At 42.8% G+C, this 21,552-nt stretch overlaps 1 protein-coding gene across 1 annotated transcript; it reads right to left on the bottom strand.

The window, feature by feature from the left end:
* Positions 1-27: 27 nt before the first annotated feature.
* Positions 28-20,721, bottom strand: LOC129696754 (collagen triple helix repeat-containing protein 1-like). The gene is made up of 4 exons (XM_055634898.1): positions 20,031-20,721; positions 15,098-15,319; positions 1,336-1,552; positions 28-595 (listed from the first exon to the last, which is right to left on the bottom strand). Exons 1-4 carry the CDS (start codon positions 20,142-20,144, stop codon positions 450-452), a joined length of 699 nt encoding a protein of 232 aa, XP_055490873.1. The 5' UTR covers positions 20,145-20,721; the 3' UTR covers positions 28-449.
* Between the last annotated feature and the right edge of the window lie 831 nt (positions 20,722-21,552).

Genomic DNA, 21,552 nt, shown 5'->3' with positions numbered 1-21,552 from the left:
GCTCACAGACATGCATCCTGGCCCCAATGTAGAACAAGGCTGCTGACCCCTGATATAGTAGATAAATTTGACTTTGCATAATATGATTTGGTATGCCGCACATTTGTATGGACATCAGGCAAAATATATAATAGACAGCTGATACCATATTACTATTATCCAGAGATTGAAAACATGGATCCTAGCCATCTAAATTTAAGTTGGTTCGCTACACTAAAAATTTGTTTTGATAATAGTCCTTGGAACTTTAGATTGAAGTACTAACACATTAAATGTGATCATTCTATTAAAATGAACAAAGTTGATCAATTTTCATTGGGCATTTCAGTTACTGCTATTTTTCATTAAGAATACGAGTGAATTTATTTTGTGAAGTTCATAATTTTCCATCATATAATTTCAATGGGGGAGCAAATTGGTTTTTCAGGACTGCATTTGCAGAATGGAAATTAATTTGGTAACTCCTCAATAACCATCCGTGATACTGAGTTCCAGCCAGTGGAAGCATCACCTTGCGGGTACCCTTCTGCACACAGCCCGATCCAGAGTGCAACATCCACAAGACCAGCTGTGATCCCTTCACATAGCCCTTCCACTGAAACAAAAATAGAACATTATCAGAAATCTGCAACCAAGACAAATCATTTAGTTTTTTTTAAGGCACAGTCCAGTCCCCTTGTAAAGATGACGTATTACACACCATACCCACATTTTCCAAGTACAATCATTTGCCTGATCCTTTTTCTCCCCAACTTCCACATGCACGTGTGGCAACTTTCCTTATGAAATTACTTAATTAACTGAAAGAAAAGGATTAAAAAAAAATTCTGTTCAACACTGAAGATAATTTAATGTGGAAGGTGATTCAAACATAAGGGAAGACCACAGGACAGACAACTTGCTATGAATCATGCACCAGAATGACAACAGATGTCGGTGTAAAATGTATTGGTCTTCTTGCACATGGTGTGCACAACCTAAAGCTGTTTGATCTATTTGTTTGTGCACATCGGGTTGATTGCATTAGTTGAAACAGGGTGGACCACGTGAAAGTTGCAATCTCCCACCCCAATGTATTGGTGGGAGAAGTCCAATCCTGATTCTTAACTTAAGATGCATTGGTGCCCATTTTCACATGAGAAGTTCATATTTAAAGATTCAGTTTCAAGTCTCAAGGCTTATTCCTCCCTCTCCAGAACTCGGGTACTACTCGAGCTGAAATTTGTGGAAACCAAGGATATCACCTTGATGATTAGTGTGGAAGAAGTTTGCATTAGTATTCTTTTACAGAAATAACAGTAAGCGGCTTGTAGACATCAAGTGTTCAAAACTAACCTGTAGATGTCCGATGTATATTGATAGTAGAGTTGAATTCGGGGCTTCCTTGGTCAAGATAAACGATAGCTTCAATTGGGAGTGGGCCGTTGCACTCTGCTCCATTAAATGTGAAGTGCCAACGCTGGCAGCAGGGAGTTTTACATTTCAGGCGCAGGGGACCAATGAACAGTACTCTGAGAGCACTGTCCATGCGTATCTTGGTGAATGTGCATTCCTGAAAAAAGACACAAATATCCATAAAGACAAGAAACATTTCTGTGCAGTGGCATTTACTTTTAACTACAATAGATGAAATGTTGCATATTTCACCCGTGCAATCGTGTGTCCTTTCAGTAATATCAGCATATACATTAGATGTGAAAACTGATAGTTCATATAAATAGTTACATGTAGTTCGAATTTATGTCAAGTGCCTTTTGCACGGGACAATCTTTGCCTCTTGCAATGAAGCAGTATCTTCCAATAGTTAAATAAATAATTATTCTGAACTTTCAAGATTTAAAGCACTGCTCTGGAATGTGAGGCATAAAATAAATTACTTTCAGTTAGATTGTCACTAAAATTGTTATCCTTTATTCAACTACCTGCTCTGCTACTTTGCTCTTTCCCCAAACTAACCCAAAGGTTTCCAGCCACTTCCATTCTGAAGGTGTATCTATCAATTTCATACCTCCCCTTGCATCATCCCGAAGCCCAAAATTCCAGTTTGCTTTACCGAGTTTACATTAAACCTGAACAAAATGTCCTTCTTCATTATATTGATAATCGTCTATCTTGTTTGACTATTGTTCCTCTGTCGTTATTTTTCAAAAAACACTCAACATTTTGCGAGTTATTATTCCATCTCCAACCTCCATTCACACACTCCTCTTACAACTCTGTGTGTGAACCATTTCAACCATGGCCCAGCCTCTGATATGGCACTGAAGAAAGGCTCTCGTCAAAGTATCAAGATTATGGTTCAAAATTCCTACTCCCTAGCTCCAGCTTTGATGTGGTTAACCACAACAATCCACCTCTTGTTGCCATTTTGTTGTCTGGATGGATACTCTCATTCCTAAAAAGCTGAAAAAACTTTCTGCTCCAATTTATCCAGAAATCTGCAAGTATCTGTGTGGTCTGCTCCCATTTCTCTTTTACACCTGACCCACTGGTAACATCTGAAAACATTGTCAGTTTTGACAAACTGTTGAATAAATCCAGCTATCTTTGGTCAATTAGGCTATTTGTTCAACATCTCTTTGATGAGAAGTTTCATTGAATTATCTTTTAGTACCTCTTACAAGGTTTGATTCCGAGATACTTCCCTCTCTGTCAGTTGCCTTTTCTTTTTTGGAGAATGGGCAGTATAAGGAGAAAGAGATCAAATCAGCTGACATTGAAACCCAGAAGAAATTGGATGGCTGACACATTAGTATGAATAGGATCACGAGAACAATACAATTCTCCATAGATGAAAGAAGATCTGTTAATGCAATATAGGAGAAGTGAGAGAAATATGAGGTTTGGACAAGCTGGGGAAATAGATATTTGGCTCATTAGGCTAGTGAAAACAAAGAAAAACAGTTAAAAAATAAGTGGACGTACAAAGATCATACAAACATTTTTGAATGTTGCGAGTCTTTAGAATTCTATTCATCTGAGAACAGTGGAACCAAAGACTGAATGTTTTTGAAACAGAAGTAGATTGATTCTTGATAAACAAGTGGGTAAAATGGTGTATTGGGAACAGATATGGCAGTGGGATAATGGAGCACTAGTGTGAACAGATGATCGATGATCATCGTGGACTCGATCAACCAAAGAGCCTGTTTTGATGCTGTATCGATCGATAAATGAATCACAACACTGTTTTACCTGATGAGCAAGTCTTAAGATCAATGATTGAACAGCAGATATTAGCCGGCAACTGTTCTTTTTGATCGTTTAATGACCTGGTCTTGAGAATAGAGAACACAATTTCAAAGTTTGCAAATTACACTAAATTCGGAAATCTGGTAAATAATGAGGAGGATAATATCAAGCAATGAGCTCAGACAGCGACTGATGAAATATACATCACGTACCATTGCAAAATAATGCAGGGATGTACAAAATGATACTGTTGGTAGGAAGAGTAGCTGTATTCATTGATAGTACCTTAAAGGTTTGCAGAAAACAGGGATCTTTGAGATATACTCATTTTTTGAATGTCACAGAAGGAGAAGGGTATTATGAATGGATACAGTTCCCTCCATGATGTTTGAGACAAAGACCCATCATTTTTTTTTTTGCCTTTGTACTCCACAAAATGTTTCCATGGGTGGGTGGAGGTGCATGGATGAATTAACAAATTTGCCAGGGTCTCCTTCAATAGCAGAGGATCAAATAATTGCAGTAGTTGCACGGATATCAAAGATATAAACTGATGTTTAGTTCTGCTGATCATTTGCTGCAGAAATATTAGGATGATTGCAAAGGTCAAACATTAGAAAATTGAGAATTGAAAGTGCAAGTACAGTGCCCTCCATAATGTTTGGGACAAAGACCTGTCATTTATTTATTTGACTCTGTACACAATTTGAGATTTGCAATAGAAAAAATCATATGTGGTTAAAGTGCACATTCTGATTTTAATAAAGACCATTTTTATACATTTTGGTTTCATCATGTAGAAATTACTGCAGTGTTTGTACGGGGGCCCCCCCCCCCCCCATTTCAGGGCACCATAATGTTTGGGACAGCAATTTCATGTAAATGAAAGTTGTCATGTTTAGTATTTTGTTGCATATCCTTTGCATGCAATGACTGCTTGGACATCGCCATGGACTGATGATTCATGGACATCACCAGTTGCTGGGTGTCTTCTCTGGTGATGCTCCAGCATCTTTGGAGTACATAGATGGGTGACGTTTTGGGTTGAGATCCTTCTTCAGACGAGAGAAGAGTCTCAACCTGAAACATCATCTATCCACGTTCACCAGAGATGGCTGCCTGACCCGCTGAGTTACTCCAGCACTCTGTCTTTATAAATTATGGAGTTCATTTTCACCTTCACTTTCTGGAAGATAATCTGAGACTAAGTTAGTGTTTCCATTGTAGAACCTGCCTGTTTTCTGCATAGTGAATAATGACATTTATGTTGGGCAGGTCCTGTAGTTTGTGTGAATTTATTCCATGTAAGTGTGACCTCAGCCCCCTTCATTACTCCTAATACACTCATGACTGTGCAACCCAATACAAATCCAACTAAATTTACAAATTCTGACACAAAAGTTCAAGTTCAAGTTCAAAACACCAATGCCTTTACCTCCTTGGAAGGCTTAAGAAACTCGGCATTTCCTGTAGTTGGTGAGTAGTTCTCTCACCAACTACTACAGATATGCTGCAGAAAGTGCTTTGTCGGGATGAATTACAGCATGGTTTGGGAACAGAGATTCTTAGAGATTCAGTCCCTTTATCAGAAGCGCATTTGATATGCCCATGAGAGTTACATTTAATAAGGTACCCAGAGTGCAAACTCAGTGGAAAAGATTCCAATGGTTCCTGGGGACAAGGGCCATTCTCCACCTCCCCAGCTTCCAACAGCTGTTGCAGGGCCATGGAAGCACCAAAAACATCATGGGAAAAAAACATACGTCGTATCGTGTTCATTTGTTTATGACCGTCTTCACATCATTTGTTTGCTGTACATTGCATCACCTCATTATGTCAAGGCAATAACAATATGCAAATAAATTGCCGGAGGGAGCAACATGACAAGGGAAAGAGGTCATCATGGGAGATCACCATTGGCCTCATTTTGCATTAGTTTAGAGGAGGGGAGCTATGATTGAATGGATGATAATGAGCTGTGGATGGAGAGAAAGCCCTTAAGCAGACAATAATTTTGTAGTTCCCCTCTATTTTTCACCAGTATTTGCTGAGATGGCCCAGATGACATTATAATTCCTCATATCCTGCTCTGCAGGAACATTTGCACACTGTATAACGCCTCAGAAAATGATTCTTTGACCAAAGAAGTATAATTCCTGATGTGGGGACATTAAAAAAATGCTGACCTCTACGCAAAATGTGTGTTCTTTGAATCAATCCAATTTTGCAGAAATAGACACTGGCAGGGACGTGGACTGCTTTGGGCCATCGCTCAACATTCTTAGTGCATGCTCTGCATTGAAGTTGCAGCAGCTGAGAGTGATGCATAATGCTAGATAATAATCAGGTTACCATCCAGTCATTATGGAGTTTCACAGAGTAAGTCTTCAATGAATAATCCCTCATGAGGCTCCAATGAAGGGTCACAGTAAATCATTTCAAGGTCACACTTTCCTACACAATAGCATTTCTCACTAGCACTAATATACATGTCCACTACAATGCTGAGAATTGTATCTTTCTGTTCACCTTATCTATTGTACTTGAGTTTGGCTTGTTTATATTTATGCATAGTGTTATCTCATTTGATTAGATGGCACATATTACAAAGCTTTTCACTGTACTTCAATACACGTGACAATAAACATGAACCTACGCCTAATAATCCTGTCTCTTTCAATCACACACATTATGGGGCATGGTGGTTTGTGGTGTCCTTAGATGAGGGTGAACATGAAACAGATGTGTCATTTTGGTATGTAACCTTCCTCAATTGTTTCTGCCTTGTGGATTTCCTCTCTTATAAGTGGCAATCTTAAGCAAAAAAAGGATCTGAAGGCCCCCAGATTGTCAATGGGAATCAGAGGAACAAATATGTCAAGAGACTGCAGACTGTTGCAAGACTAAGGGGGGGTGTTGCAGCTCCCGGTGGCGGGCATCAGTCAACCCACCTGACAGTGTTTGCCTAGTTTCTATCGTGATGTGCTAAGAGTGAGGAATTGGGTTGTTTTCAGCCAGCGTGTTGCTCCACAGGGGGAGGGGGTTGTTGTGGCTGCGGGAGTGGCTGGTCCTCACCCTGTCATGGTGGGTATCGAGGAGAGGCGTGTGCCTAGAGTGGTTCTGACTGAGCTTACCCCCGCTCCGTCGGATTTACTCATTGGTCCCAGGTTCCGGGATATTTCTCGGGCGCCAGGTCCACACGCAACTTGAGCCGCCTTTCCGAGATGCCCAGCGGCTGTTTCGTGATGTGAAGAGATTCATACTGTACAGAACGCTCCTGCACATTCTGCACCTCTTTGCCTTCGTCTTCCGTCCGGACACACCTTGGCCGTCCGTATTACCACCTGAAGGAGGGGACGGTCCCCAGTGGAGGTCTCTCTACACGGGAGTCGTCCCCCTTCACATTGGGGACCTGGGCTGGGGAATGTTGCACAGAGCGGTGGCATGTAATAAACTTACGAGTCAGTTCACAGGATTGTCCACCACATTTATTTTCTGCAGCGAGGAAGAGACCGTGTTCCACACGTATACGTAGTGTGTGAGGTTGCTGCCCCTATACCCATATCTGAAGGGGTTGTTCCTAAAGTTTTTGTTGCATTTTAGTCCCACTATTCTAGTGTTTGGACACGGCAGGGAGCGGGAAGGGCCAATCGGAGGGGTGGGATCTCCCTGTCGGTTTGCTTCTGGGCCTGGCCAAGGTGGCCATTCGCGGGTCCAGGCAGCGGGCGGTCGATGGTCAGGCCAGAGTCAGCTGCCTACCCCTCTTCCAGGCCTGCGTCCGTGCTCGCGTGACCACGAGGACGCTGGAGGCCTTCTGTGGGCGCTGGTCACCACGTGGGGTTGAGAGTATCGTAAATAATGAATGCATCATTGTACTATAATGAGTAATTGATACATTGTAACTTACAATTGTGATCGTGCTGAATAACGTTTTTGGAAAAAGAAAAAAGAGAGAGCATGAAAGAACAGGCTTTTGCTTCCTCTGCACTGTCTCCAGTGCTCCAGTCTATCCCACATCTCCTTATGCACTACATTCTTCCTCCCTTCCTCATTTCACTCATTGGAACATTAAATTCCCTTGCTGAAACTTTATGTTGCACCCTGCAGTCTTCGCTGACAACGTGTAATTATATGGTGCTGTGTGCCAGCCATGGGGTGTGTGCCTTTTACAGATGATGCCTTTCTGTCATTGATGTGCAACAAAGTATTTCCAGCTGTGCTCAACTGGGTTGGATCATCTCAGTAACCATGTTGTTTTCATTGAGTCAAGTCAAGTCACTTTTATTTCTATAGCACATTTAAAAAACAACTCTCGTTGGCCAAAGTGCTTTACATTGGTGTAAGAATTAGGTATGTTGCTAAGCCTACCTGAAGCGTCGCTGAAAATCTGGCGCTGCGGATGTGCGCGATTTTGGCGCCGTTTCGAGGGGGGCGGGTTTAAAACGCGATTTTTACTAGGTTGTTCCAATCGAAGATGTTCAGCCTAGTAAATCATTAACGGAAAATCGCTGAAAGACCCCGTCGCAAAAGGTATTATTAGTTTTTATGGCCTTGTATAATAGTTATAATAGTTTAAAAATCACTCTCTAAACCCGCGACCTCACGCAACCACATGGCCGCATGGAGTTGTATACAGAAGGTATGTAGCTTATTTTTACATTAAAAAGGGCTTCTTAAGATCCCTTTATGCAAAGTTTAAAGTTGCGAGCAGCTCATTTTGGGCTCTTTATATCCCGCAGTATTTTTCTGGTCATTTGAGGGCACAAATCCACCGCAATGTGAACGTTCTAAACCAGCGCGTTCCACAGGATCCCACTGGAAAGCTGATTTAAAATGGACTTTAATTTACAGCAATTGAACACTAAATTCCTTCCATTTGGCCTATAAATTAATGTAAATGAGATTTCAAAATCATGTTTTATTGTGAATTATTTATGAATATTATTTGGACACTTGGGCTATTTAAAAATGTTAATCATTTATTAAGAAATGGATAAATGTTTAGATCTAGTAATTGAAGTTTGAAATTAGCTACACTTGGGTAACTAACTAATTATATGCTTTAATTTCAGGTCATCCGAGTAAGATTATTTTATATTTGTTTCAGAATGGTTCAATCTACGATAACTGAAAATTTCATTCAGTTCTCTTAATTTTTAAGAAGGTTATGGCCTTTTGACAGCACACGATCACAGCTTTTTTGTTATGTCCATAGAAAATCAATAGGGAACAAGATGCTAATTTCCGAGTATGAAAATGGCCATACCTTTTTAAATACTTGAGATATGAAAGTGAATTAGGTGTCAAATTAAACTTATTTTTATGCTTTATGTGATGGTATAAATTACAGACTTGATTTTTTTAAATCTCAAAATGTTGTAACATAGCTATAAGAATTGTATAACAAACAACAGTGGTTCATAGATTAAATACAAACATCACTACATACATATAGCCCGTGCTCAGAGGACGTTAAGAAAGGCTTGGGAGTAGAGATGAGTTTTAAGTCTTGACTTAAAAGTCGATGGAGGGGGCAGTTCAGATGGGAAGGGGGATGCTGTTCCACAGTCTAGGAGCTACAACCGCAAAGGCACGGTCGCCCCTGAGCTTATGCCTAGACCGCGGGATGTTCTGTAACCCCAAGTCGGCCGATCTGAGGGACCTGGAGGTGGTGTGGTGGGTGAGAAGACTTTTGATGCAATGTTGCTCTGGTAATATTCCACAGACCTCGAATCTTCCGTAAAGGATCCCTCTTGAAGCAGAATTTAAGTACAAACACCGATGTATCTCAAGGCACTTACAAAAACATTTATGGGAAAACAAATGAAAATATGACTAGATTTGTGAATGATTAGTTTTAGCCACTAGGTGGCATAATGATGAGCAATGCAAAGTGCACCTCTGCCTGTCTGGACACAGTGTATTCATTTTCTTCTTGGTGGCGTTTTAACAGCCTTACAAACATCCTCCCACATTCCAACAAAATGAATGCTGCAGATATTGCAGGCGGAGGAGTAAACTAAAGGCTCCGATCGCAATGTGTGGAGGGACCTGGCCAGTTGGCCCTGGTTCAACTTGAAGAAGAAATTGCGCATTAATTAATTAATTAATTGTGCACTGAAACAGCACCAATTATGATATCTTTGCATCAATGCATTATAGCGGGTATTATTTTCTGGAGAGCTGTTAGAAGTGACCTGTGCTGATTCAAGTCCTGCCTGGATCTCTGAATGGGAAGCTGATCAATAACTCCAACCACTGCTGAAGGTATTGAGCTGACGGATGAGCATTGAATGTAACACACAAGAGAAAGGGCCCGTCATGGAATTTCTTGAAAATGATGAAGATACCTGAAGAACACCCCCTAGAGCTGACGGAAATGAGCATTGAATGTAACATAGAAACACAAGAGAAAGGGCGCCTTCGAGCCTGCACCGCCATTCAATTGAAAATGATCCAACTCAGATACCCGAAGCCTTCTCTCCACACCCCTAGATGTCTACACAGGACTCCCCTGATATAGTGTTGGAAACCTGTCAGAGCTTCAAAATTACCACTCTCTGTGTGCATTGAAAAAAAAGGAGCCGGACATACATACCATTCATTACTGCAACATTTACATTGTACACTTTGCATGCATTGCACAAATTCCCAGCTATTCAACCATGGCATACACATCACACAGACATACTATAATGCACATGTACACTCAACTCACTCCTACAGAGTAAGAGAGCAAACCATAGCTAAGTGCAAATAGTCCCTAATCTAACACACAAGGGTTGTTTGCTTGGAGGGTAAAGTGCTTGCTATCATGGACTCTATTTCTACAGAGATCACAAACTGTTGAGGACTGGGGATCACTGAAAATAACAATGTACATATTTCTAGTAAACATCGACACATCCATTATCCTATGGATTGGAGGGTAGCTAATGTTACCCCACTTTTTAAGAAAGGCGGGAGAGAGAAAACAGGGAATTATAGACCAGTTAGCCTGACATTTGTGGTGGGGAAGATGCTGGAGTCAATTATAAAAGATGAGATAGCCGCACATTTGGATATCAGTAACAGGATCGGTCCGAGTCAGCATGGATTTACGAAGGGAAAATCATGCTCGACTAACCTTCTGGAATTTTTTGAAGATGTAACTAGGAAAATGGACAAGGGAGAGCCAGTGGATGTAGTGTACCTGGACTTTCAGAAAGCATTTGATAAGGTCCCACATAGGAGATTAGTGGGCAAAATTAGGGCACATGGTATTAGGGGTAGAGTGCTGACATGGATAGAGAAGTGGTTGACAGACAGGAAACAAAGAGTAGGGATTAACGGGTCCCTTTCAGAATGGCAGGCAGTGACTAGTGGGGTACCGCAAGGCTCGGTGCTGGGACCGCAGCTATTTACAATATACATCAATGATTTGGATGAAGGGATTCAAAGTAACATTAGCAAATTTGCAGATGACACAAAGCTGGGTGGCAGTGTGAACTGTGAGGAGGATGCTATGAGAATGCAGGGTGACTTGGACAGGTTGGGGGAGTGGGCAGATGCATGGCAGATGAAGTTTAATACGGATAAATGTGAGGTTATCCACTTTGGTAGCAAAAACAGGAAGGCAGATTACTATCTAAATGGTGTCAAGTTGGGAAAAGGGGAAGTACAACGGGATCTGGGGGTCCTTGTTCATCAGTCTATGAAAGTAAGCATGCAGGTACAGCAGGCAGTGAAGAAAGCGAATGGCATGTTGGCCTTTATAACAAGAGGAATCAAATATAGGAGCAAAGAGGTCCTTCTGCAGTTGTACGGAACCCTAGTGAGACCTCACCAGGAGCATTGTGTGCCGTTTTGGTCCCCTAATTTGAGGAAGGACATTCTTGCTATTGAGGGAGTGCAGCGTAGGTTTACAAGGTTAATTCCCGGGATGGCGGGACTGTCATATGCTGAGAGAATGGAGCAGCTGGGCTTGTACACTCTGGAGTTTAGAAGGATGAGAGGCAATCTCATTGACACATATAAAATAGTTAATTCTCTGTTGCTGCTCCGGCGTTATGGAACACTCTGCTGTTGCACATCAGACAGGCCCCCTCACTGTCCATCTTCAAAACCAATCTTAAAACCCATTTCTATTCTTTGGCTTTTGACCCTGCATGAGACATTGCTCCTGTTTTAGTGTTTTTAATGGGGTTTTTTTAAATTGTTTTTACTCTCTCTTTTAATGTTTTTATTGTCGTGTAATAATTTTTTGTCCATGATTAGTCATGTACAGCACTTTGTTGCAACAGTGGTTCTTTTTAAATTGCTCTATAAATAAAGTTAGGGCTTGGACCAGCTAGAGGCAGGAAACATGTTCCCGATGTTGGGGGAGTCCAGAACCGGGGGCCACAGTTTAAGAATAAGGAGTAAGCCAATTTAGAACGGAGATGAGGAAACACTTTTTCTCACAGAGAGTGGTGAGTCTGTGGAATTCTGTGCCTCAGAGGGCGGTGGAGGCAGGTTCTCTGGATGCTTTCAGGAGAGAGCTAGATAGGGCTCTTAAAAATAGCAGTCAGGGGATTTGGGGAGAAGGCAGGAACGGGGCACTGATTGGGGATGATCAGCTGTGATCACATTGAATGGCGGTGTTGGCTCGAAGGGCCAAATGGCCTACTCCTGCACCTATTGTCTAAAAAGGTCTACGCTAACTACTCTCTCTGGTCTCTTGAAAATGCACCCCTTCATTGAAATATATAGGGTAATTTCCCACTGTAACTAGCGAAAATCATTGCAACTTCACACTGGCGGCGCTGTTGCTAGCTGCCTCTGCCCACGGTCTGGCTGTCTTCTTTAATTTTGTTATGTTTAGGGTGTGATTTTTTTAGTTTTTTTCGGTATTTTATGTGGGGGGGAAGCGGGTAGGGCAAGGTCCTTCAGTCGCCTCCTGGCGAGGATGCGGTTATTATCCGTATCGCGTCTTCGCCCCCCCCCCCCCCTCGTGGCCCACCAGCTAGATTGGCGCGGCCTTTCCTGCCGGGACCGGACCAGAGCTTCAGCAGCGGCGGCGAGGCGTGGAAAGATCGCGGAGCGGGCGAGGCCCTCCTGGGATCACCGCTTGGAGCTCCGGAGCGTTGGGCCGCTGCTCCAACATCGCGGAGCTGTGGGTGCAGAGCGCCCAACGCGGGCGGCGCTGACTTTAACATCGCGGAGTCCTGGGACCCTTTGCCGGGGGTCGCCAGCGCCCGTGGTCATCGGGAGCCGCGGACTCCTGTGGAAGGTGGCCATGAGAGGTTCCCGGCGAGAGGGCCTGAACATCGGGCCGCCTGTAGCAGCAACTACAGGGTGCTCGGGAGGCCAAGACCACGGGTGAACATCGGGGAACATCAGCGAGGAGGTTGACTGGACTTTGGTTCCTTCCCTCACAGCGAGGAACTTTGTTACCGCTGTGGGGATGTTTGTGTTGTGGACTAGTGTGTTCTGTGTTTTGTGTTTTTTTTATTTTATTTTCTTGTATGACTGTAAGGGAAAAATAATTTTGTTGTCTCTTCATTGAAGACAATGACAATAAATTAAAATCAAATCAAATCAGATCAAATGCTCTCATTCAGTGCAGCATAGTTCACCAAATAACAGCTAATTGCCAACCACAATTTCTAAACTTCTGCAGCTGGAAAACTGCTGAAAATTCCATGGGGGAAATATCTTCTGTTGCACAGTGAAAATGACAACATTTCCCCACTAATCTGAACCAATTAGTCAATGGCAAGAATGTAGGGCAAAAGCACACTTTTGATTTACACTTGAAGTCCAGAAAAAATACCTCAGCTAGCCAGGTAATGGTATTTACAATAGGATATGGCAATTGCAGGGTGAGAAAAATTCAAAGTCCTTTTATTTCCCTGCTAGATTAATATATTCTAAATTATAATGAAATTAATAACCAATCACAATAAATAACTGCATGAGAAATCTATGACGAAAATACCTGTGGTGGGCAGCTTTAGGAATTAAACCCCAAAGCCACTTTTTCCTCCTTACCTAACCACATTTACTGTGACAATTTTTGAATAACCCACATACACAAAGGAATCCATTTCTGATTGCAGGTATTATTAATATTATTGTTAGTGATTCCCAGAGTAAATACAAAACATGGGAAAGCAGGATTTAGTTACTATGCAACAAATAACTGGAATAAACTTCCTGAAGATTTAAGACTTGCCTCAACTTTGACCACTTTTAAAACAAGACTGAAAACTTTTATGTTTACTTTAGCTTTCAGCTAAATCTTAACTACATTGCACTTTTAACTTTTGCACTTTTTATAATGCATTTTTAATTTTGCTTTTCTTTTCTTTTAGTTCTATTTTATTTCATTTTATTATTTCATTTTATTGTATGACATGTTTTTATGTGAAGCACTTTGAGTCTGCCTCGTGTATGAAATGTGCTATATAAATAAAGTTGCCTTGTCTTGCCTTGCCTATTGTGTTTTGTCACAAGCAAAGATATGGCTATCAAGACTTGTCGGTGGGTACAATTCACTGCTTCGTAACAATGGCAGGTAATAATGCTTTGCCCTGGCCCTACTCTCTTCCAGATCTTCCCCCACTCCCCACTCCCCCTCACAATCAGTCTGAGGAAAGGTCTGCCCCAAAAGGTCACCCATCCATGTTCTCCAGGCATGCTGCCTGACCTGCGAAGTGATTTCAGCACTTTATGTGTTTTTTTTTGGCTTGTGAATAGATCTGCTCAAGACCACAATAAATTGCATAGTGTTGTGTGTGGGGCCAAATCCATCACATAGACCAGTCTTTCCTCCATTGAATCCATCTACATTTCACGCTGCCTCGGTAACGCAGCCAACATTATCAAAGACTTGTCCTACCCCGTTTTTTTTTAAATTTCATGCTCCCATCTGGCAGAAGGCACAGAAGCTTGAACCACCAAACAGGTTTGGAATTCCTTCCATAGGCCAGTGTGCTGGTCGATTCACCTCTACCCCATGCACGGCTGGTTCTTCCAGCTGAGGCAGAGGTTCACTTGCATCTCCTCCAACCTCATCTACTTTATCCTCTGTTCCAGGTGTGGACTCTATATATCAGCAAGACCAACTTCTTCTTGTATTTCATGGCCTCTAATCCAGCAGCCTCATGATAATCCTATTCTGAACCCTCACCAAGGCGTCTACATCCTTGTCTCTGCCTCAGAGGGCGGTGGTGGCAGGTTCTCTGGATGCTTTCAAGAGAGAGCTAGATATTCCCCTTATCCATTCTCATCCAATTAGTGGCTAGGGTGCTAATTACCTGAAAGATATGAAAAATCTGCCGCTACAGGCTATATTTAAGAGGGAGTTAGATGTGGCCCTTGTGGCTAAAGGGATCAAGTGGTATGGAGAGAAGGAAGGTACGGGATACTGAGTTGGATGATCAGCCATGATCACATTGAATGGCGGTGCAGGCTCGAAGGGCCGAATGGCCTACTCCTGCACCTATTGTCTATTGTCCTTCCTATTGGGGCAACCTTAACTGCACACAATACTCAAAATGCAGCCTAACCAATGTTCTACAAAGCTGCAACAAAAAACCACAAGAAATTGCAAAGTGTTGTGTCCTGACTCTGAAACTCAATGTCACAACCAATGAAGGGGAGCGTTTCATATGCCTTCTTTACCGCTCTTCACCAGGCAAATTCTTAAAGTGTTAAATAGCTGTGGTGAGATTAGCCAATGGTGTAAATCCAACAATGAGCTTCAATGAAGAGCCCCATAACATGAAAATAGCTGTATTTGGTCTTGAAGAGCCTAAGAAGAATTTGAATTCATGTTGTAACTCTTCCTCAGCACCATCTGCTGATCTCTTTACATTAGTGAATAATTTGTGTTTCATTAAATGAGTGCATGTCCAAGTGCTTTAATCAAACAATTACTTACCACAACTTTGCCGAGGTCAATGCCGTAATTGAGTGCTTTCCAGGCACATTGCTTGTAGTTGACTCTCCAAGGCTCCTCCAGGCGCTCTTGCATACACTCACCCTTCTCTCCTCTGATTCCATCACGTCCTGGGATTCCTGGGCTTCCCGGAATGCCATTTGCTCCAGGATTACCCTCTCGGCCAGGAATACCTGGCGAACCTCGGTTGCATATCTCATTATACTGCATTTGATGAGAGAGAAAACAACTCAGCAGTTACCATCAAATGTTGCTGTCCAAAGGGATCAAGAATGATTCAATATATTGATGAAATTGATTATATTACAGTACATGGAGTGAATTATATAAAGTAATGTATAAATCACTCCTTGTAAAACTATTGGGATCGATATTCCCGATGTTGGGGAAGTCCAGGACAAGGGGTCACAGCTTAAGGATAAGGGGGAAAATCCTTTTAAACCAAGATGAGAAAAAACTTTTTTCACACAGAGAGTGGTGAATCTCTGGAACTCTCTGCCACAGAGGGTAGTTGAGGCCAGTTCATTGGCTATATTTAAGAGGGAGTTAGATGTGGCCCTTGTGGCTAAGGGGATCAGGGGGTATGGAGAGAAGGCAGGTACAGGATACTGAGTTGGATGATCAGCCATGATCATATTGAATGGCGGTGCAGCCTCGAAGGGCCGAATGGCCTACTCCTGCACCTAATTTCTATGTTTCTATGATACAAAATAAAGATTTTGTTGTGGGGAAAGAGAGAATACTCAATAGAACGGACAGCTTCTGGAGAGAAAAGAACAGAGTTAACATTTGATGTTGATGAACATCCATCAGGACATGAAAATTAGTTTTATTTTAGCAAATGGAAATGTCAGTGGGTGTGGAATGTGAAATGTGTTCTGGGTGGCAAGCACCACAAGAACTAGTTGTCGATGGCCTTGTTGTTGATCAGGATCTACGAGTGGAAGGGCCATGTGAGAAGACATCGTTGAAGGACTGCTTGGGAAGATTAACAGAGCAGTTTCTAAAGAAGCAAGTGAGGTGATTCAGATGAGAAAGAGGTGTCCCGAAAATAAAATCACAGAGTGAATGTGTTGTTTCAGTGTCATTCAATGCCCGATGGAGCAAAAGAACAACAATATTTCACCAGGAAACTGGAGTAGTAGATGTTAGTATCGCTATGCCAGGGGTAAGGACAGTACACTGCCGTCCATTAATGGAGTTTCAATGAGGCCAGTACATTTGTCCACAACAAAGTGATGGATGACATGTTCCGTAGGAAATTGTAGCGAGGAGCGGCCAGTAATGAAATTGTGCGACTTCAATCTAAAGAAGGTAGGAGTTACCGGCTGAATGGGCAGAAACATAATTTGCAAGCTTAGCTCCCAGTGAAGCAGTGAGGAAGGGAAGTTGTGGTGGCTCACAGGTAGCTCACAACAAGCACTTTAGTGAATCACTGCCCATCACTGAATCCTGCTTTGTTGAATTTCAAGTAACATAGAAACATAGAAATTAGGTGCAGGAGTAGGCCATTCGGCCCTTCGAGCCTGCACCACCATTCAATATGATCATGGCTGATCATCCAACTCAGTATCCTGTATCTGCCTTCTCTCCATACCCCCTGATCCCTTTAGCCACAAGGGCCACATCTAACCCCCTCTTAAATATAGCCAATGAGCTGGCCTCAACTACCTTCTGTGGCAGAGAATTCCACAGATTCACCACTCTCTGTGTGAAAAATGTTTTTCTCATCTCGGACCTAAAAGATTTCCCTCATATCCTTAAACTGTGACCCCCTTGGTCTGGACTTCCCCAACATCGGGAACAATCTTCCTGCATCTAGCCTGTCCAACCCCTTAAGAATTTTGTAAGTTTCTATAAGATCCCCCCTCAATCTTCTAAACTCTAGCGAGTACAAGCCGAGTCTATCCAGTCTTTCTTCATATGAAAGTCCTGACATCCCAGGAATCAGTCTGGTGAATCTTCTCTGTACTCCCTCTATGGCAACAATGTATTTCCTCAGATTAGGAAACCAAAACTGTACGCAATACTCCAGGTGTGGTCTCACCAAGACCCTGTACAACTGCAGTAGAACCTCCCTGCTCCTATACTCAAAATCCAACATGCACATGAACATTGTACATTTGGATTGATCTGCAACAGTAAACAGATACATTCCAGTCATGAACAGCAAGCAGGGCAGGAGAAGGTGCGGCAGGATTTAATGAAAGTGAAACCTAAAGGCCAGAGAACAGTGGAATTGCAGCCGGGACATACAACAGTCTAGGAGTCCAGGGTCTTTACCATTATTATTTAAAATGTCCTGTATCTGACGTTTTATTTTCAATTTACACCATAATATTTGCAACTTCTTGGGAAAAATCATAGTAATTATAACTGTGGTCAAAATGTCAGGAAAATTATAACAGGAAAGGTCCTGATTTAGAAACAGACAATAGGTGCAGGAGTAGGCTATTTGACCCTTCGAGCCAGCACCGTGATTCAGTATGATCATGGCTGATCATCCAAAATCAGTACCCCACTCCGTTTTCAAACCCATATCCCGTGATTTATTTAACCCTAATAGCTAAATCTAACTCTTTCTTGAAAACATCCAGTGAATTGGCCTCCACTGCTTTCTGTGACAGTGAATTCCACAGATTCACAACTCTCTGGGTGAAAAGGTTTTTCCTCATCTCAGTCCTAAATGGCCTACCCCTTATTCTTAAAATGTGACCCCTGGTTCTGGACTCCTCAAACATCGGGAACATTTTTCCTACATCGACCATGTCCAATCCTCTAAGAATTTTATGTCTTTATAAGATTCCCTCTCATCCTTCTAAATTCCAATGAATACAAGCCCAGTCGACCCATTCTTTCATCATACATCAATCCTGCCATCCCAGGAATTAACCTGGTGAAGCTACGCTGCACTCTCTCAATAGCAATAATCTCCTTCCTCAAATTAGGAGACCAAAATTGCACACAATACTCCAGGTGTGGTCTCACCAGGGCACTGTACAACTTCAGTAGGACCTCCTTGCTCCTAACCTCAAATCCTCTCGCAATGAAGGCCAACATGCCATTGGCTTTCTTCACTGCCTGCTGTACCTGCATGCTTACTTTCAGTGACTGATGTCTAAGCACACCCAGGTCTCGTTGCACCTCCCCTTTAATCTGACACCATTCAGATAATAATCTGCCTTGCTGTACTTGCCACCAAAGTGGATGACCTCACATTTATCCGCATTATACTGCATCTGCCATGCTTCTGCCCACTCACCCAACATATCCAAGTCACCTTGCAGCCTCATAGCATCCTCCTCGCAGCTCACACGGCCACCCAGCTTTGTGTCATCCGCAAACTTAGAGATGTTACATTTAATTCCCTTGTCTAAATCATTAATATATATTGTAAACAACTGGGGTCCCAGCACCGAGCCTTGTGTTACCCCATTAGTCACTGCCTGCCATTCTGAAAAGGACCCGTTAATTCCTACTCTTTGCTCCCTGTCTGCCAACCAGTTCCATGTCAATACCTTACCCCGAATACCATGCGTTCTAATTTTGCACACTAATCTCTTGTGTGGGACCTTGTCAAAGGCTTTTTGAAAGTCCAGATGCACCACATCCTCTGGCTCTCCCTTATGCATTCTACTTGTTACATCCTCAAATAAATTCCAAAAGATTAGTCAAGCATGATTTCCCCTTCATAAATCCATGCTGACTTTGACAGATCCGGCCCCTGCTTTCCAAATGCGCTGCTATAACATCTTTAATAATCGACCAGCATTTTCCCCACTACCGATGTATGGCTAACTAGTTCCCCATTTTCTCTCCCACCTTTCTATAAAAAGTGGAGTTACATTGGCTGCCCTCCAGTCCACAGGAACTGATCCAGAGTAATAGTTCTGTTCTATAGGCTTAGGATCCAAAATCAAATGACCTTCTTACCCCACTCCTCTGTGATCTAGTGCTCATAAAATGCATCCAAGGCATAACAAACGAATTACTTCATAATTTGGAATGTTTGGATTTTTGCTCATCAAACATTTGGCCAGCAAATGAGAATTTACTGAAAGGTCAGCGAAACAACTGTCATGGTAACATTCTAGTTGGAAAACTTAAAACTGTTTTTTTCACATAAAGAACTTCCAACTCTTCCTGGCCTGAAATTTGGAGAAAGTTGCTCAGTGCTGCCTAAAACTACAGAAAGCTGGAGCAACTCAGTGGGACAGGCAGCATCTCTGGAGAGAAGGAATGGGTGACGTTTCCGGTCGAGACCCTTCTTCAGTCTGGTTAGGAATAAGGGAAACGAGAGATATGGATGATGATGTGGAGAAATAAAGTTCAAGTGAGTTTATTGTCATGTGTCCCTGATAGGACAATGAAATTCTTGCTTTGCTTCAGCACAACAGAACATAGTAGGCATTGACTACAAACAGATCAGTGTGTCCATATACCATAATATAAATATATACACACATGAATAAAAGATATGCAAACAAGTAATGATGATAAAGGAAACGGGCCATTGTTCGCTGTTTGTTGGGTTAAAACTACATTCTGGTTCACCACTTCCCTGCCCGCCATTCTTCCAGCAGTTGTTAATGGCCAAGGGAAAGGATTAAAGTTTCGGCCCGAAGAAGGGTTTCGGCCCGAAACGTTGCCTATTTCCTTCGCTCCATAGATGCTGCTGCACCCGCTGAGTTTCTCCAGCTTTTCTGTGTAACCAAAGGATGTACACTAATGTCTACACTACTCCTCACTGTCTGGACAATTGTACGTATCCAAGACACCACTTGCGAACGGAATTCATCAACGTCCTCAATGTAATTGCTTCCTCCAATCTAACTAACAACTTCAGCAACAAAAAGACTTCGTTATTACTCCTCCCAACGCAGTTAAGGGCGAAATACAAGGCAGAAATGTTTACCCTTTCAATTAACTCCTCGTCTCGTTGACGCGCTGTTCTTTTCTTGCCCGGTTCGGCATCAAATACAGGTAGAAACAGCCAGGTGACGAGCAGCAGCCGAGCCAGTGAACCCATTTTGGGAGAATGAGTATTGAAAGTGGGATGTGTAGTTGGAGCAGGGGATTTATTCAGGACACCGCCCTCACCCCAGCATCAACTAGCCACTTTCAGGAATGCCTCTGCCCGAACACTGACTCACTTCTCTATGTGGCTGCACTTCAGAGCCGAGCCGAGCCGAGCCGATGCACAGGGGGACTGTTACAGAACTACACATTCATTCTTTGTTCCAAAATGTAGGTCTCGCGTTGGAATGAAAATAAAGACACGTTTGTAAAAACAAGTTTGTGGTCGGCGATGTCTGGCCAATGTAATGATTGCAGGTTAAGAACTGCCGCTCGTTTTGAGAACAAAGACGGATTTGTCCTCCTCAACTGCTCGAAGGTGAATGCAGTTTTCAAATTGGATATTACGAACGTGGCAAATCACAACTTTAGACATAACACCAAATGATGGGATGCAAAAATAGAACAGTTCCCAAACCACCAGAGTTTCAACTTACAACGCGTCTTAACACAAGTACTCATCTTCGCTGGTAGATGGTTTCTATCAGTCTACCAGTTTTCTATCAGTTGGTTAACACCCTTGTTACCCCGTTAGAAAGGAGGATCGATGATGCTACTCCTGCTAACTGTGGCAATATTAAAGCATTTGTACAAGAGAATGGGCTGGGGAAAAACCCCCCAATGTCATTTAATGCTGAGAGCACCTGCTCCACCAGGATTTAATAATAAAACTCCAGCCATGGAAGACATTATGTCCACGCACCTCTTGTGTGACAGTCTGCCCTCTCCTCATTCTCATCCACTTCACCTCCCAGTACTTTTCCACCGGTCCCTCCTTCTCCTCACCTGCCTGCCACTCCCCTCTCATCAGCCCAACTCTCCTCACCTGTTGCACTCAGTTGCCTCTGATCACCTATTAACCCGGTATATAGACTCTCCTCACCGTTCACACAGTGCCAGATTGTTCTCAGCATTCATGCAAGACTCTCCAGCGATTTCCCGACTGACTACACGGATTCGAACCTGCCTGCCCCTGACCATTCCGTCCTGTCGTCTTCCCGGATATCACCTCAGCCTTCTGTCCCCGACCACGGCCTTCGTCCCGTACCTCCTGGTTTCTGTCTGCCTCTCTCCTGGGCTGTTTGGTGTATCCCTGCAACGGCTCCTCGACTTCCTGCCTGGCTTCGACTCTCCTTTCGTCTGTCCCTCGCTGGTTTGTTTGCATCGTGTGTTGGATCTCCTGGTTACCGGACCTTCCGCTACCCCGACTACGTCTCCTGCCTGCCCCTCTTCGGAACCCTCGCTCAATCCTGAGCCTCTGTGTGAGTACGGTGTACCCATTCCTGTGTTACTACTCTGTGTTACAGTATCGTAATAAAGTTCATGACCAATTATACCTGCCTGATTCTGTGCTGCTATTG

This window comes from Leucoraja erinacea, chromosome 4 (assembly GCF_028641065.1).
Source record: "Leucoraja erinacea ecotype New England chromosome 4, Leri_hhj_1, whole genome shotgun sequence".
Taxonomy (NCBI): Eukaryota; Metazoa; Chordata; class Chondrichthyes; order Rajiformes; family Rajidae; genus Leucoraja; species Leucoraja erinaceus.
Note: the sequence above shows the minus strand (reverse complement) of the source record. Positions and strands in the feature narration are given on the sequence as shown.

What these genes read in the sequence shown, in the direction of transcription:
- LOC129696754 (XM_055634898.1), bottom strand. Translation starts at nt 20,144, where the DNA reads ATGGGTTCACTGGCTCGGCTGCTGCTCGTCACCTGGCTGTTTCTACCT. An exon ending in ACGAGGAGTTAATTGAAAGG is followed by an intron (nt 15,320 to 20,030) that starts GTAAACATTTCT and finishes CATCAAATGCAG; the next exon opens with TATAATGAGATATGCAACCG. An exon ending in TATACATCGGACATCTACAG is followed by an intron (nt 596 to 1,335) that starts GTTAGTTTTGAA and finishes TTTTTGTTTCAG; the next exon opens with TGGAAGGGCTATGTGAAGGG.